This window comes from Sinocyclocheilus grahami, unplaced genomic scaffold (genome assembly GCF_001515645.1).
Source record: "Sinocyclocheilus grahami isolate Dianchi unplaced genomic scaffold, SAMN03320097.WGS_v1.1 scaffold170.1, whole genome shotgun sequence".
NCBI lineage: Eukaryota > Metazoa > Chordata > Actinopteri > Cypriniformes > Cyprinidae > Sinocyclocheilus > Sinocyclocheilus grahami.
The window spans coordinates 23,091-40,669 of record NW_015505349.1 but is presented as its reverse complement, the minus strand read 5'-3'; the positions used below and the strand labels follow the sequence as shown (position 1 = coordinate 40,669).

The 17,579-nt window shown below is 39.6% G+C and overlaps 2 protein-coding genes across 3 annotated transcripts in view; one reads left to right on the top strand and one right to left on the bottom strand.

The window, feature by feature from the left end:
• Positions 1–10,162, top strand: part of LOC107593364 (sterile alpha motif domain-containing protein 11-like) — a 66,387-nt gene extending 56,225 nt beyond the window's left edge. The window contains exons 8-13 of one of the 2 annotated variants that reach the window (XM_016283045.1): positions 2,327–2,442; positions 3,098–3,176; positions 3,398–4,113; positions 5,235–5,359; positions 5,797–5,907; positions 6,838–10,162. In XM_016283045.1, coding sequence (XP_016138531.1) covers positions 2,327–2,442; positions 3,098–3,176; positions 3,398–4,113; positions 5,235–5,359; positions 5,797–5,907; positions 6,838–7,080 — 1,390 coding nt within the window. In that variant the 3' untranslated portion in view covers positions 7,081–10,162. Of the gene's footprint in view, positions 1–2,326; positions 2,443–3,097; positions 3,177–3,397; positions 4,114–5,234; positions 5,360–5,796; positions 5,908–6,837 lie in introns of those variants that run through there. The other variant, XM_016283046.1, reaches the window with a different exon arrangement.
• The window catches only part of LOC107593411 (nucleolar complex protein 2 homolog), a gene marked incomplete at its 5' end in the record, with an annotated part of 30,356 nt that continues 21,071 nt past the window's right edge, over positions 8,295–17,579 (bottom strand). Inside the window, 2 exons of the mRNA XM_016283133.1 lie at positions 8,295–10,399; positions 10,582–10,680. Coding sequence (XP_016138619.1) covers positions 10,269–10,399; positions 10,582–10,680 — 230 coding nt within the window. The remainder of the gene's footprint in view (positions 10,400–10,581; positions 10,681–17,579) is intronic.

The window sequence follows — 17,579 nt, the reverse complement described above, 5'->3', positions numbered from 1 at the left end:
GACTTTTGAAAATCTGTATAATTAACAGTCCGGTACAGATGCACAGTATTATGGTAAATAACCTGCATACCACCAGTTGTACCAAACTGTTAAAAAACCCTGTATCATTACCATAACACCACACATCAAGAAAGTGCATGCAATTAATGGAAGTGAAATAATATATATTTATTTACTTTATAAATGTGTATGTATATATACAGTGGGTACGGAAAGTATTCAGACCCCCTTAAATTTTTCACTCTTTGTTATATTGCAGCCATTTGCTAAAATCATTTAAGTTAATTTTTTTTCCTCATTAATGTACACACAGCACCGCATATTGACAGAAAAACACAGAATTGTTGACATTTTTGCAGATTTATTAAAAAAGAAAAACTGAAATATCACATGGTCCTAAGTATTCAGACCCTTTGCTCAGTATTTAGTATAAGCACCCTTTTGATCTAATACAGCCATGAGTCTTTTTGGGAAAGATGCAACAAGTTTTTCACACCTGGATTTGGGGATCCTCTGCCATTCCTCCTTGCAGATCCTCTCCAGTTCTGTCAGGTTGGATGGTAAACGTTGGTGGACAGCCATTTTTAGGTCTCTCCAGAGATGCTCAATTGGGTTTAAGTCAAGGCTCTGGCTGGGCCATTCAAGAACAGTCACAGAGTTGTCGTGAAGCCACTCCTTCAGTCAACCATCACTGCAGCCCTCCACCAGTCGGGGCTTTATGGCAGAGTGGCCCGATGGAAGCCTCTCCTCAGTGCAAGACACATGAAAGCCTGCATGGAGTTTGCTAAAAAACACCTGAATAAGATTCTCTGGTCTGATGAGACCAAGATAGAACTTTTTGGCCTTAATTCTAAGTGGTATGTGTGGAGAAAACCAGGCACTGCTCATCACCTGTCCAATACAGTCCCAACAGTGAAGCATGGTGGTGGCAGCATCATGCTGTGGGGGTGTTTTTCAGCTGCAGGGCCAGGACGGCTGGTTGCAATCGAGGGAAAGATGAATGTGGCCAAGTACAGGGATATCCTGGACGAAAACCTTCTTCAGAGTGCTCAGGACCTCAGACTGGGCTGAAGGTTTACCTTCCAACAAGACAATGACCCTAAGCACACAGCTAAAATAATGAAGGAGTGGCTTCACAACAACTCTGTGACTGTTCTTGAATGGCCCAGCCAGAGCCCTGACTTAAATCCAATTGAGCATCTCTGGAGAGACCTAAAAATGGCTGTCCACCAACGTTTACCATCCAACCTGACAGAACTGGAGAGGCTCTGCAAGGAGGAATGGCAGAGGATTCCCAAATCCAGGTGTGAAAAACTTGTTGCGTCTTTCCCAAAAAGACTCATGGCTGTATTCGATCAAAAGGGTGCTTCTACTAAATACTGAGCAAAGGGTCTGAATATTTAGGACCATGTGATATTTCAGTTTTTCTTTTTTAATAAATCTGCAAAAATGTCAACAATTCTGTGTTTTTCTGTCAATATGGGGTGCTGTGTGTACATTAATGAGGAAAAAAAATTGACTTCAATTATTTTAGCAAATGGCTGCAATATAACAAAGAGTGAAAAATTTAAGGGGGTCTGAATACTTTCCGTACCCACTGTATATATATATGTGTGTGTGTGTGTGTGTGTGGTTGTACATACACATATGTAGTTTTTTTTTTTTGGTGTTTGGCTTAGTGTTATGTTAGAATCATTATTATACTCTTATACCTTTTGTTCTTTACTATTTTGAATTGTTTTTAGCTTTATTTTTTGTTTTTCATTTAAATGTTAAGTTTTGAAATTTTGTTGTATGCATTTGTCATTTTTATATAATCTCTTTATTTTTAAAATGTGTATAGGTAGTATTTTTAAAGTTTTAGCTTTTAGTTTTGGATCTGTTTTTAGTTGTTTTAATACTACAATTGATTGCTTCTGTTGTCCTCATTTGTAAGTCGCTTTGGATAAAAGCGTTTGATAAATGACTAAATAATAATTAACAATTTACTAGTCAAAATGACAAGACTGTGTTTACTTACATATGTTCTTTGTCTTATTGTGAGTATGTTATTCCAAAGAAATAAAAAAGATCTTGGCAATCTAAATCTACATTTCATACATTTTTGTTTCACTTTGTAATAAAAAATAAAATGGTTTGTAAACACTGTTTCACAATGACTTTAAGCAGGTTGCTAAAGGTACACATCCTGTGCCAGTAAGAAAAAGCAATAGAAGTTGTGAACACTGTACCAATACTGTTGCATTGCTAATCATGTGCGATGGAGACTTGTAGAAAAACAGTAGCAGTTGGTTAATGATGGTGTGTTTTTTGTTTGTGTACACAGAGACATATCGCACCCTCCTCCATTGCTGTCCCCGCAGAATGCTCCTCACATTGCTCTGGGGCCTCACCTGCGTCCCCCGTTCCTGGGCATGCCTTCTGCCCTCTGCCAAGCCCCAGGTGAGCTAGCTCTGCCAGATGTAACACACCCTCACATTAACTCATTTAACCTGGGAGTTTCTTTCATGTGTTATGGGTTGTTTTCCACCCATATACACATTCAAGAAAGGTCTCTGATAAATCTATTTATATTTAGATTTGTATATATACATCTCACATTTACAGTAACCCCAAAAATAATTTACACACTTAAAAATATACTTATTTAACAAAATATCAAATACTGTGTCATACAATATTTTTTAAATGAATATAGCACAAGTGGACTTTTTAAACAATCATTTTTGAAAAAAGATGTTTGTTAGGTTTGAAATGATACAGAAATAGATGTTGATCAACATTAAAGCAAAAGTATCGAGACACTTTCTGGTGGTCAAACTTTAGTGTAACATGTCCATAGTTAATGTCATGAACTATACCTGTGTTACTGGGACACCTGTGTGAACTTGAGAAGAGCTGACTTCGTATATCCACTAAAAATGACCTTGAGACCAGTTGGTTAAAAGTAATGGCAAAAATGGCTCAAAGCAAAAAAGGTTTAGCATCATTTATTTGGAGCAACTGTATTGATCACTATGTTGAATAATGTGTATAATCTGTGAACACTAGATGTATATTGTATATGGATAATGTATTTCTTATTTTGCCATTGCAGGTTATGGTTTCCTGCAGCCAGCTCAGGCAGAGATGTTCGCCCGTCAACAGGAGATTCTTCGTAAACAGAACCTTGCTAGGTAACGTTGTTACAGAGTTGCACAGAGAAATGTGTTTTAGACTCTTATTAAAACTGATGTTTGAGCAACTGCTTTTACTATAGCAAAAGATAAGAGTTAACTGATGATGCACACGAATACTGTGTGGAATTTCATATTATTATGTAATAGTTGCAAGCTTTTCTCAGGAAATGTTTATTTGAGTTGCAGCGTGTCTCTCTGATCGTGGATTGTTCCACCAGGTTGGAAATGTCTGCTGAACTGTTGAGACAGAAGGAGCTAGAGAACCTCCACAGGCAGCGACTGCTGGTGGACCCGCTGGGCCTGCATCCTGGGCTCCCTGCAGAACACCCTGCCTTGCGCAGCCTGCAAGAAATCCCAGAGGGCCACCCACTCCGAGAAGAACTCAATCGCCGCAACGCCATGCTGGTTTTGCGGCACACCAACACCCCATTACTCTCCCTCAACCACCAGGGGGCAGCAGCAGGCACTTCCTCTAAAGACCTTAGCAACAGGAAGAGCTTGAGGAAAGGAGGACCACTCAGAGGGGACCAACAAGGGGGTTCAGCTGAGACTAAAGAGATGCTCGGGGAGGGCTGTACACGGGACGGAGAAACAGAGGGACAAGATGAAGACATGAAAGACTTTGAGAATGATGCAGAGGTTGGGGAAGACAGGCATGAGAGGCTTTCCAAAGTTGACGGACATGGTCTCGGTTCAGAGGTGTGCCAAGGCAAGGATGTGACCAAGTCTAGTGAAGCAGTGAAAGAGATGGGGGAGGGGTCAGGAAGGCTCAGTGCTCCTTGTAGCTCCACTGGCCAAGAGTCACCAACCCACCACCTCTTCACATCAGGACTGAGCAAGAGTGAGGCCAAATACCTGCCACCAGGAATCCCACCCTTACCTGGACAAACACTGCCCTTCACCTTTCCATACACCAGCCCTTACTTTCACACTGGTGAGTTTACAGCTGTTTAACATCCATATAACAAAATCCAGTCACATCCAATAAGAGGTACTGTATTTTAGAGACATTTAGAGACAATTTTCATATTTAAAACTCCTCCGATTCCAGTTCAGCAACTCACCCAATGCACTCCTTATTTGAAAGAAACATACACAGCACTAGTGTTAGTGACACCATATGCCAGCTCCTCAACTTTAACAATCTGTAAAATCTGGAGTTCAAATAGTATTCCTTGTCCTCAGAGAGACAGAAAGAGTGAGTGAGAGAGTTAGAGAAATTGAGCCCAGAGTGCAAGCAAGCCCAGAGCAAGTTTTAATGGAAAATGAGGCTCCTAATGAGGAAGTGACCAGCTCAGAAAGAGGCTGAACTAACCCTCCTCAGGCATTCTAGCAAATACTGAACATGCAACATTTTGGCTCACACACAAAAACGCACCAGTATACCAACATACAAGCCTCATCGTACCATTGATAGGATGAGACAAAAAGCAAACAAGACAGCTATGGACACAAACAAAACTTCTTTAAAAAACAAAAATTCTGTCATTGTTTACTGACAAAATTAATTATTTACCATAACATGCAGGTTTTTCTTGTACCTATAGATTAAGTGTATGGCATTCATAGCTGTCAGGTTCTATAAAGAACAAAAAAAAAATACTATAAAGTACCATAAAAGAAGTCAGGAACATATAGTTGGGGTTGTTCCTCAAAGTTACTTTCACAAACAGGTACTTTCACTGGTACATTTTGGCGCTTGACAGCCACGATCATCATCCACTTTTGTTGAATGGAAAAAAATAGCCTGAACAATATCTTTTAGATATCAACATCAAAGAAGCATACAAGGTTTAGCCAGTAAAGGCAAGTAGCTGAAGTTTTTGTCCCCACCTAACTAATGAGTGCAGAGCAACCTCGACCATCTGAAACACATTACCTGCTCCAACTGAGAGACCTCCCCCAGGATGGGGCCCTGTCGCTGACCTTTACTAAACTCTGTAATAGGCAGGGTCAATAACAGAGCGGTGTGTAGGCGCAAGCGTGCGTGTAAGGGGACAGGGGGCCTTCTGTCTCTAATGATTTCTGCTTCCTCTCGGCCCGGCGGGCCCACAGGCGCCATGGGAGGTCTTTTCGTGGACGGAGAAGAGGCAGGAGCAGCCGAGGACATCAGCAAGTGGAGTGTGGAGGAGGTGTGCAGCTTCATCAGCAGCCTAGCAGGCTGTGGGGAGTATACACAGGTGAGGACAAGAGCAGGAGCAGAGCGTTGGACGCCTCCTCTCCTCCCCCTGCCTTTAAAAGGGGCTACTGGAGACATACTGTACAGCACAGAATGAAGATCACGTGCTGCAATTTGTAGACAAGAACATTAGACCAGAATAGCTTGATTTAGATGTTTCTAGAGTGCACTTTAAAAAGTTAGAAGGCCGCTCTGCGCTGCTCTTATCTTTCTCACTCACAGCTCTGTCTCACACATCTCACCATACTGGATGTTGGTCTGTCGCATGCACAACGCATCGCCAAAACCCCACCGTCGACTGCAGCGCACCTCATTTCACTGCAAATGCTGAGTGTGCATGAGCCTCCCCGTGGAATGAGAGTCACATGAATTGTGTGCATGTGGAGTGAATTGGTGAATGTTCATCAACATCATCTGAAGCCAAGTTATCTATTTCAGGTCTTCAGAGAGCAGGCCATTGACGGCGAGACTCTGCCACTGCTGACGGAAGACCACTTGCTCAACAACATGGGATTGAAACTAGGGCCTGCCCTCAAGATCCGCTCTCAGGTAAAGAAAAGACCTGCTGTTAAATCCTGCTCCTGTAGGGCCCTTGTCCTGTAGAGTTTCATGCAGACCTTACTTTGACCTTACTAGAAATTGAGTAGCTGATTCAGGTGGGTTTAAATAGCTGTAAATAGGGCATAGCTACACTCTACAGGACAATAGCACTCCAGGAGAATGACTGTACCGAGGACAAGAAGTTGCAATAATAGTGGGCAAATATACCATAGAGAAGTGTGGGCAACTGTCCTCACTGTCCTTCAGAATTTAGCTCCAACCCTAATCAAATGCACATGAACAAGCTAATCAAGGTCTTCAGGATTACAGGTGAGTTTGAGCAGGGCTGGAGCTAAACTCTGTAGAACAGGGGACTTGAGTTGCCCATCCCTGCCACAGGGCAAATGTGTACTATCCTGATTCTTGAGGGCCACCTTCCTGAGTTTAGCTTAAACCTTAATTAAACACACATGAACATGCTAATCAATGTCTTCAGGATCACTGGGCAACATCTGGGCAGGTGCGGTGGATAAGGTTGGATCTAAACTTTGCACTGAAGTGGCCCAACAAGAACAGGAGTCTACACTCTTGACATAGAGTCTCCAAATGTGGTTCCCCCAGTAACTGCATACAGTACCAGGGGGGGCCCACAAGATGGTCTGTAATAAATGACCAGATTAGAACTTCTGGCCAGAAGGTATTTGTAATTTTTACACCTGCGGGTCCACTTTCATTATCTTAGCCCACGGCCCCAATAACCTATAAATAGGACCACCCTTTTTGTCTTTGTTTCTTCATGTGTAATCACATTTCTACATTCAGTAATCTAAACAGACATGAAAGCAATCATCTTGTATCACTGCTACTGTACATCCTTGTGCACTTCCTGTTGGGTGTACAGTGTGAGAAATAACACTGGCATGTGGCTGCTTTCCTCAGGTGGCACGACGTATTGGCAGAATATTCTACATGACCAGCTTCCCGCTGGCCCTCCCGCTGCCGCCATCTGCTCTGCGCCCCACAGACAGAGACCCCCTGCCCACCGAGACCCGCCCTCCTTCTACCGGCAGCACTTCCTCCCCATTCAGCGTGCCCCCTCCTGCCTGCCGCGCCTCCCCCAAACAGGAGAACGGAAACCCCTCCTCAGCGGGAGCTTACGACTCCACTAAACCTCCCTCGTAGAATTGGCCATTAAAACTATTGACTGCTTCTCCATATGGCAGAGGCAGTGCTTCAGGGAGGAGGTAAACACGGAGAGAGGACATAAAGGGGGCCCTCTTTGAACTATTCTTTCCTTCCTCTTACCCCCTTTACCCTCCCTCCCAAAATAAAAAGCAAACTTGAGGACCTTTATACAGAGGCACTTAATCTTTTTAGGAAAAGTGTGGAGAAATGTGCAGAAAGAAGAGACACTGAAGAAATGACACGGGCTAAAACAGCTCCACCCTTTGCAGCGGCTGTGTGGAAGCCAAAATCCAAAGATGTGCAAATAGGGACTTGGGGACGAGACAGGAAGCGTTAGTGTGCGAGAGATGAACGTGAGCACACAGCTGCTCTTAAACAGCATGCCAGAAGGACGGGAGATGCATCCAGTGAATGTATGAGGTACAAATACGACATTCTTTTGTGTCAGATGTTGTAGGAAAGCAACATCCAACACTGCGATGAACTCCTGTGGTACCTAACAATCTCGGGGAGCGGTGAACTTTGAAAGAGACACTTTTTTTCTGCTTTCATGTCAACTCCTTCTCCTCCAACTTCCAGCCATTTTAAATTCTCTGGAAGTTGGTTTCGCTTCGAAAGACTAAATCCTCCAAAGAGGAGTAAATATAAGAACAGGATGGAACTCATTTGCAGTCTTGACCAGTGCAACTATGCATTCCACAGTCCAAAACCAAAGATGGATGGATGTGGAATTTTCAAACGAGATCTAGCGTTGATCTCACCCGTGACGAAACAAGGTACACATACAGGGTGCCGTACTAAAGAAAGTGTAATGGAAAAGGACCTCAAAAAGAGAGATGTGTAAAGCACTTAGACTTCCTGTGACCAAAAGCCATCAGCCAAAGCAATGGCCCAAACTTTCACCCGACAAACATCTGGGCTCGTTTTAGTTTCGCGACCCCACAAAAAAAAAAGAGCATTAGGGAACGATGTACATCCCTCCTGATGCCAGTCTATAGATGGATTAATGCCATTGTGAGGTCACACTTACTGCTGTGGGAAAGACATGTTATCCTGAATTGTACAGAAACATGCTCAAGATGAGAATATACTGAAGATTAAATAAGTGGTACGTTTTGTTAAATGTAGTTGCACGAGTTAAAAATCTTTATTACTGAACAAAATGTGACTGGCTGACTCGGTGGTACTTTTGTTCATTTTTTTCTGTTTGCTGTGTATTCCAGTTGTAATAATCGTGAGCCCCAATCTTAAATACCACTTCAGCATATAAATGAGAGAAAAAAAAATATTTATAGGGATTTGTTTGCTGTAGTTAGAACAACGAAATATTAAATTGTCCTTAAAATTGATCCCAAAGAACAATACTTTTCTCTTTGTTGCAGGGAAATGGAAGGCACAAAGCTCTTTATGCAAATCTTTGAAATTGTTTTTCTTTTTAAATATGTAAACAGTTAAAATCGTCTCTAGATTTCGCATCAATGTTTTGTCTTCATCCTATTTTTCTATTCTCTGCTGGGTGAAATAAATCCTATTGAAAACTTGCAGATGCACGTTCCTCTTTTTATTTTTGTCTGAGTAATGTTTATTTCCAAACTCCTCCACAGTAGGGCAGGGAGTGGCGGCCCCTGTGGATGGTAAATCCCCTGGTTAGGGGAGGGAGTGTGTGGAAGGTGGGAGCAGGGTTCAGGTCAACAACAGCTGTCAAGAGCGTCAAGTTCAGTCACAGGCCAGGGCCCGTGGCCCCTGCCTAACCCAAAGAACAACTGACTCTCAGGGACGTCCGCCATTCACCCCTTAAAAAAATCTTTTTACTGCACCCGTGACTGTCAGCGCCAGGTGCTGCATGTGACTGTGCTCCAAGTGATAGACGAGTAAACCCGTTACCCAGACTTGCACAAACACAGGCATGATGAATGCGGCAGCTCTAGTGCAAACTGAATTTACTCTAATGCAGCCCAGCTGTTCAGTCACGGTGGCCTGAATTTAACGTTGCTTGACGTTCTGAATGGCACCTCAAGCTGGGAGTGATGGAAAGAACAGAACACAAAATATGTGTGCTCATACTCCCATTATGCAACAGGAAAGATGCTTCAGCCATCAACAACAGCTGTCACACGCAGTTGTGAGCATAAGAGAAGATGATTTTAAAAAGTTAAAGGAATAAAATGGTTACCGTTTATTGACCCTTTGAGGTGTTCCAAACCTTTGACTTTCTTTCATGAAACATAGTGTCCAGCACAATTACAGTCAATGAGGACTTTGAATATAGCACACATATGAACAACTTTTATAGTGTTGCGGCATCCTTTTTAAAGTCTTCTTCTGACAGCTTATGTTAGGTTTGAGACAGACCTAAATTAGTCATTGTGAGTAGCCTTCCTCTCCAGTGAACTGTATTAGTCAGTTGAACTCGAGAACGAGATCGGTTTAATTCCTAAACAAATCATTCAGACTTGTGAACTGGATAAAACAACTTAATTGAAACGAGTCAAAAACTTTTTTTTTTTTTTTTAAATAAGCACAATTTAAATTTTTTGACACTTCTAGCAGAGTAGTCTTTCTTAAACAATTTCCTACAGCACCACTAGAGCCGTGTGGAGTTCTGGCAGCTTAAATGCTGCTTTAAAACATTTAGAAAAAGCCAAGCGGTTTCAGAAAGTGACGTGAAAGCACTGAAGGGGAGAGATATTTTGGCGAGAGAACAGGCTGCTCTCTGTTTTCCTCTCTTCCTCTCTCCCCACCTGGCAGTGGATGATACGAGCGTTTGGCAGCCTGGTGCTCAGGGCCGACCCCGTGCTTCCACCTCCCGCCTCTGGCCTACCCCATTCACCACCTCTAACACAAGCAGTGCCCTCGGCACAACAATGCAACATCTCCAAATACTGAGGTGAAAAAGATAGCCTTTAGTTTTAAAACAAAGTTCAGATTTCAGAGTTTTTAATAAGGTCTTTAATTTGACAACCTTATGAAGTGTTAAGAAGATACATTTTTGTTTCAGACTTTATAAAATAGAATGGTGCAAAAAAAGAAACGTAGTTACTACAACAGGGGCTGTACATGGCTCTTAAAGGAACAGTTCGCATAAAACATTTAATTTCTTGGTGAGCTTTCCTTTAATAACAGTATAAATCATGTTTGGATGTGAAATAGGAAAGTCCCTCTGATGTAACTTTACTCCTGTGACTTTAGTCCTGATCAGAGAGCTCCAGGTCCTCAACCATATCATCATCTCCCTCAGCCACCACCTTCAGCTCTGTGCTCAACATCTTCTTTGGTGTTTTGCCTTTAGAAGACGAGGGCTTCTTCTGGTCACCATCTGAGACAATCAACAAAAATTGGGAAAAGATACATGACATGCTACATACAGTTAAGATGATTGAAAAATATGAGCAAAATTATGTTGAAAACATAAACAGAGGATATTCCTCAGACATGCAACATAGTGAATATCTATCCCTACAGAGCCAATCCTAGCGCATTACAGAAACATATAATCACCTGAATCATCCTCCTGAGAGTCATCAACATCTTCTTCATCGCTCAGGTCTGAGAGATCCTCACGGCCTTCATCATCCTCATCAGAGCCACCCTGTTCTTCTGTAAAGAAAATCAGATAATGTCTTCAGAACAACATTCATTAGCCTTTCTCCAAATGCCCTGACAGATCTTACAGATACAGAGGAAAGGTGAACATATTGATGACATTTGCATTTTAATGTCAACATAAAAATTTAAATAGTCCATTCCTTATTCATTGGTGCATGTTAATCCAAATAAGTTTATCTTCATAGCTTTAAACTTTCAAAATTAGTGATGAGCAATTTATGTTTTTTAACGTAGTTAACCCAAAACTAAGGTTGAGCACAGTGATTTTAATTTTTTGGGTAACACGTCTCCAATCCAAAAATCACAATAATCTTTGTGCATTGCTACTTTTGATATGAAAAAAAATCTCAGCAAATTTAATTTTAGGCCAAAAATAAATTTTAATCATAAAATTTAAAACAATAAATGTTATTTTGGCGCTCTTTAATGTGTCTTAAAGACTACTTAATCTGCCTCGGTTTCGAGCCGCGCATGAACCAACCATCTCTTCCTCTTTACTATTAGCTGTAGCACAAAATAAACATTAATGAACATCAATAAATAAATAAATACAGAAAGAAAAGATACAGAAAGATAGTGCAATTTACTGAACTGTATCATGGGTGATGTCATCACTCAAGTACTTCAACCGTGGAAAGACGACAATAAAACAGCTTGTGAACAATGTCATGTAATTTACCTGAGGAAAGCCATTCAATGTTCACAAACTTAGTAAGCTAGAAAAAATAATTCCAGAGAGGAGTATTCTACAAAATATATGCACTACATTACATTTTCATTAACATATTTACTTAACCAGTTAGTGATGTCTTCATTATTTAGTGCATGTTTAAACATGAATACACGTTATTACAAACAGTTTAAATGTTTACATCTCAACAGCAAATTGAAAACATGATTATATCATTAAACAGTTGCTATAAGAATTATAGTAACTGTTTAATGATATAATTAGGTTTCCAATTTAAATATTTGTATACAACTCAGTTTTAATTTAATTGTTGATTATTAAATAAATTTGATTAACTGAATTAAATGTGTGGGGGTTTTTTTGGTTTTCGACAAACTAAATTTTGGTGTTTCGGTAAGCTAGAAAAAATAATTCCAGAGAGGAGTATTCTACAAAATATATGCACTACATTACATTTTCATTAACATATTTACTTAACCAGTTAGTGATGTCTTCATTATTTAGTGCATGTTTAAACATGAATACACGTTATTACAAACAGTTTAAATGTTTACATTTCAACAGCAAATTGAAAACATGATTATATCATTAAACAGTTGCTATAAGAATTATAGTAACTGTTTAATGATATAATTAGGTTTCCAATTTAAATATTTGTATACAACTCAGTTTTAATTTAATTGTTGATTATTAAATAAATTTGATTAACTGAATTAAATGTGTGGGGGTTTTTTTGGTTTTCGACAAACTAAATTTTGGTGTTTCAGTACATCACTAGTCAAAATTCAATGAATTGGTCTGCCTCTGAAATTTCCTTTTTTCCCACTGACATCACAAACTCCTCTTCTCACTCTGTAAGTGAATACTAAGTTTTATAATATAACAACATTTAACATTTTCAAGACCATCTGTGAACATGAATTCCCATTAAACACACTCAACAGAAAGAGCTTGAATGATTCTAGTGGAAGCATTCGTCTAGAGACTCGACTACGCCACAGCTGACCTACCCATGCTGCTCACGCATAGGTTACTATTTACATGAAAAAAATAGAGGCTAGCTTCTGACGGCAATTTAGCCTTCCTAATCCAGAGGTGTGTGTGGGAGTGTCTCGTGCTCTCTGAAGAGGAAAAAAAAATTGTTTCAGTACATCACTAGTCAAAATTCAATGAATTGGTCTGCCTCTGAAATTTCTTTTTTCCCACTGACATCACAAACTCCTCTTCTCACTCTGTAAGTGAATACTAAGTTTTATAATATAACAACATTTAACATTTTCAAGACCATCTGTGAACATGAATTCCCATTAAACACACTCAACAGAAAGAGCTTGAATGATTCTAGTGGAAGGATTCGTCTAGAGACTCGACTACGCCACAGCTGACCTACCCATGCTGCTCACGCATAGGTTACTATTTACATGACAAAAATAGAGGCAAAAATGCTTCTGACGGCAATTTAGCCTTCCTAATCCAGAGGTGTGTGTGGGAGTGTCTCGTGCTCTCTGAAGAGGACGGGTTTGAAATCCCTGAGCTTTGAAGTGGGATTTGATTAGATGCTGCCTGGGAGGTGAATGGCAGCACAGATACCTCCCCAGCCAGACACCCTCCACCCTAATTACCCAGCACACACTGGAGCCAGCCAGAGGGGGAGCCGAGCTTAACACCAGGCGCACACCTTGCTGCTGAGGCGAGCCTCATGCATCTTAATATAACCGGCGACCAGCTGACCAGAGAGTTCAGAGAGGGTACAGAAAGTCCACCAGGAGCACGAGGCAAAGACTTTAACGACTGCCTGTGGGCTGATCAATACATTGAAAATGTAAAAATCAAAAGACACAATCTACATGTTGCTCTGAGCACTGAAAACAGCCATGACAGAAACACTGAAGCTAAGGGTGTTTACAAACTCTCCACTTTGGAGATGGAGAAACCTCAAGTAAAGTCTTTGAGAACGTTGAATGCATCACGATCTGGCACACTGCGACAACAAAAGAAACACGACTCAAGAATATTAATGGGCCAAAAGCAGACCAACTCAGCAGGTAGTGAAGCACACCAAAACTTCAGAGACAAACAAACTAGAAGTTGGGAAAAGTCATCAAACTACCTCAAAATAGTGACAGCAATGGATACAGCACATTAATTGGACAATATTGGGCAATTTGGGTTTATTGGAGCTTGAGTTTGAATAAAATGATTGCAATCTGTTTCTCTCTTTCCTACTGAGGTGGATGAATGAACTATACATTTTAAAAGTGTATGGAATTACAGAAAAATGATCAATGATTGGAGTCAGTAAGATTTTTAAATATTTTTGAAAGAATTGTCTTATGCTCACAAAGGCTTTATTTATTTGATCAAAGATAGTTAAAACAGTAATATTGTGAAAATTTATTCAAATAACTTTTGTATTTTAATATAATTAATATATAATTTTTGTAACATTATTTATTTACTGTACTTTTGATCAATTTAATGTGTCCTTACTGAACAAAAGTATTAATTTGTTTAAAATTAATTTTTAAATCATATTTCTAAATGGTAGAGTTGGTGATTACATTTTTTTTTTTTTAATTTGTGAAATGAAATGTGCAAAAAGGTTTATATCAAAAAATTTTAAAAATAAAGTAATAATAATATTACTAAAAAGGGATATTACTACTATAAAAATATATATTTCTAAAATATAATGGACATTCTCTGTTTTCATGTTTTAAATCAAATATTGGGCACATTAAGCTAGCTAAATTGTATTTATATTTGTATTATACTGCCCATCAGCAATTAAGTTAACTAAGTTAACCTTCCTCAAACTCCAAACAAACTCCAGCACCAGTTGTGCTGTCGGATATTACAGTCAGAACCTGTAATAGCCTAGCATCCAGGGTATGGACAAGTAAATATTAGTATGTCATGTAGTAGTCTCTTCCTTCCACTCTCGTCCTTTCCTATCCTCTTTCTCACTACAGCGACGACTCTTACGGTCATACCAGCCGCTTATACTAAATCTCTGCCATGTGACTGCCATAAAACCAAAAGTAGAAGTGAAAATGTCTTAATCAAAAGTGTTGAAAAGTGATATTATTTATTGGCTCGGTAAAGGAGTAAAAAAGAACAACAAATCAACAACAAACAAGGGCTTTTAGTTTGACAATATGCAACCGGGACCACAAATTAATATATTAGAGGTCACGTGACTGTGTTCTTCGGGTCTAAGCGCTGGAGGTATAGGGCCAGTTAAGCCGTGTGGTGAAGGAGCGGCCACTAACATCTTTCCAAGCAAATGTTTTGAATTACAAACCCCCACTGGGATCCAAGTATGCAAAAAAAAGAGCTTCCTGTAAGAGAGAACGGAGTAAAAGAGAGCGAGAGACAGAATGAGAGAGAGGTAGGGACTCCACACAATGAGCACCAGATGTAAAGAAGAAGAAAAAAAAACCTTCCTCTCGCCTCCCACCTCTATGGGACTTTTTCTGTGGCTGTCGGCCTGTCGGCTCATGGGCGGGAGGAGTGGGAGAGTGTGGCATGTGTCCGACATATGACCCAGCACACAACTCCAGATATAGAGTTAGAGGAGAGGCAAGTGCACGTCTGACAGCTGACCTGCCCTCCACTGAGATTCATTCAAAGAGAGAGAGAGTGAGAGAAAACGAGTAGCGATGTTGGACTCACACATCTGAAATGGATTTATTTTGTGCATTTTTTTGTTTTTGTGTTAACTGTCATATAATATTTAATTGTTTTTGAATTATGTTATACTGTTTCCTGTTTTTATGGAAATGCTTCTAAATATTCAATATCAACATCAAATATTTTTTATTACAATTTTTCAAAGCCAACATGAAATCAAAATGATCTGCACATATTATTGGAATATATGAAGAATATTTATCTTTATATACAATCTTTCATCAAAATGATTAACCTAGCTCCACCTCTAAAAAAAAACTTTTCCCTTCAGCTGACATCAAGCACTCTTATTTTTCAGTCCCTCCCATCTAATCCTGTCATATAGAGACCACTTTTACAATCAGTTGAATAAAGTCCCTTAAAAGTTGTCCCTTAAAATGTGCTTAAAATGTACCCACCTTAAGGCACACAAGATGCAAATGAGTTTTTTCAATTGAACATATTTGGAGAAGTTCAGCAATACATCACTTGCTCACCAATGGATCCTCTGCACTTGAATGGGTGCCGTCAGAATGAGTTCAAACAGCTGATAAAAATGTCACAATAATCCATAAGTAATGCAAGTAATTCACAAACTGCATATTTGTAATTAGTCAATAAACAAATTAAGATGTTTTTAACTTCCAATTGTTGCTTTTGGCTAAAATACGAGTCCTTTATCCATATTTCCAATATTGTTTTCTCCAGCTTAAAGTTAAAATGCCTTAATGGTGGATTTGTGTCTTACAAACACAAAGCTTTTCACTTCACAAGGAGTTAACTGATAAGACTGGTGTCATGTGGATTATTGTGATGATTTTATCAGCTGTTTGGACTCTCTGACGGCACCCATTCACTGCAGAGGATCCACTGGTGAGCAAGTGATGTAATGCTACATTTCTCCAAATCTGTTCGATGAAGAAACAAACTCATCTACATCTACACACAAAAATTTCCAACAAAATTTGGGTGAACTATTCCTTGCTATATCCTTCCTATATTGTAAGCATTACCATAAAACAGAGCTACAATAAAGTTGCACTTCAATAGATCTGTTGAGTTTATACTTTGTTTCAGAACTCATCTCGGAGATGAGAATCTTCTGACAGCGCAATGCAATGAACTACAGCCTCCCAGTGACAAAGAAAGGCATTACAGGAAAACAAAACTCTAGGAAATCTTTCCCATTGGATGTTTAACAAGTAGTTTATATAGTAATTTGGTTTATACATTAGTTGCAATCAGGGATGTCAGTGATTAATCGATGATCGATTAATTGTCGATAAGAGATGCAATCGATTAAAGCTATCGATGGTCGATTAAGCAGTTTAATTTTGGGCTGCGTGCGGCTCATGCGCAAAGCACATGCGAGCGGCTGTGGGTGACGGTATATAAATGCATCATCATTCATTCATAATGTACCAATTAAGCTTTTAATGTGATTTAAACTTTAAAAGTACATTAAAATAGAAACAACACAAAGTTCTTCAACAAGGAAAGCAATAGAAATGTAGTAATTAAGTCATTTCCCCAGATAATTCTTTCATATCGGGCTCTGCGCTTTGCAGGGCTGTGGGACACAGGACAGATAGGTTATTCATTCCTACAACTTGTTAATTCATTCCTACAACTTATTAATTTGTGGCTGTCCATGTTTCATTAATTTTGTTCCTTAACCCATGATAAAACGGTGATTAAAAGTGAATGACAATAAAATAAACCTGCGAAATTAGAGGGTTAGACGGTGAGGATTTAGGAAAAGAAACAATGCCTAAATATTACTGAATTTGTGGAAATTCGTGACCAACCGGCAAACCAGAACAAAGCCGCGTGAATGTAGGCTATATGGGCTCGAACGGCATCCAAAAGCATGGTCGCGATGTAACATTTTCCAGCTAACCAATTATTCCTCTAATAAACAGCTTTTATACCACACTTGTCATAATCAGAGCTTATAATTACTGGATTCAAAACCGCAATTAAAAGGCGCTGTGACCCTGACACTGACTACGTTTTCCCGGAGCATTCAATGATGTCACTAAACGGTGATGCCACAACTAAGAGCATCGTTCACAAGTTTCTGCATGGACCTAACTAGCCTAGGGCACAGGTTTTCAAGCCCTGGGACAAAATGGGATGCTTTAAGGAAAATGTATAGCCTATGTAAGCAATAGGCCTAAATAAAAATAACAATTTGTTTTCATTAAAAAAAAAAGCTAAATATATCTGGCTTAATTAACTAACAGATTTAAAACAGAAGTGTGGCGCGGCGCTCCATAAACAAGTTCACGGAAAGAAAAGGATGACAACGCGCAATTCTGTTTGTTTGATTTATTTTACAAAAGCACAAATCTTCTGTTTTTATTGTGAGTGTGCAAAAATAAAAGTAAACATTTTTGCGGATTATATCTTACTCCAAAAATTCAGTTTTTTAATGCTTCAGCTGTTCGATCACACCGGCATCTCACGCGCACACACCCCACATATTCTAGCAATTCAAACTTACATCGCAGTCTGTTCATTATCA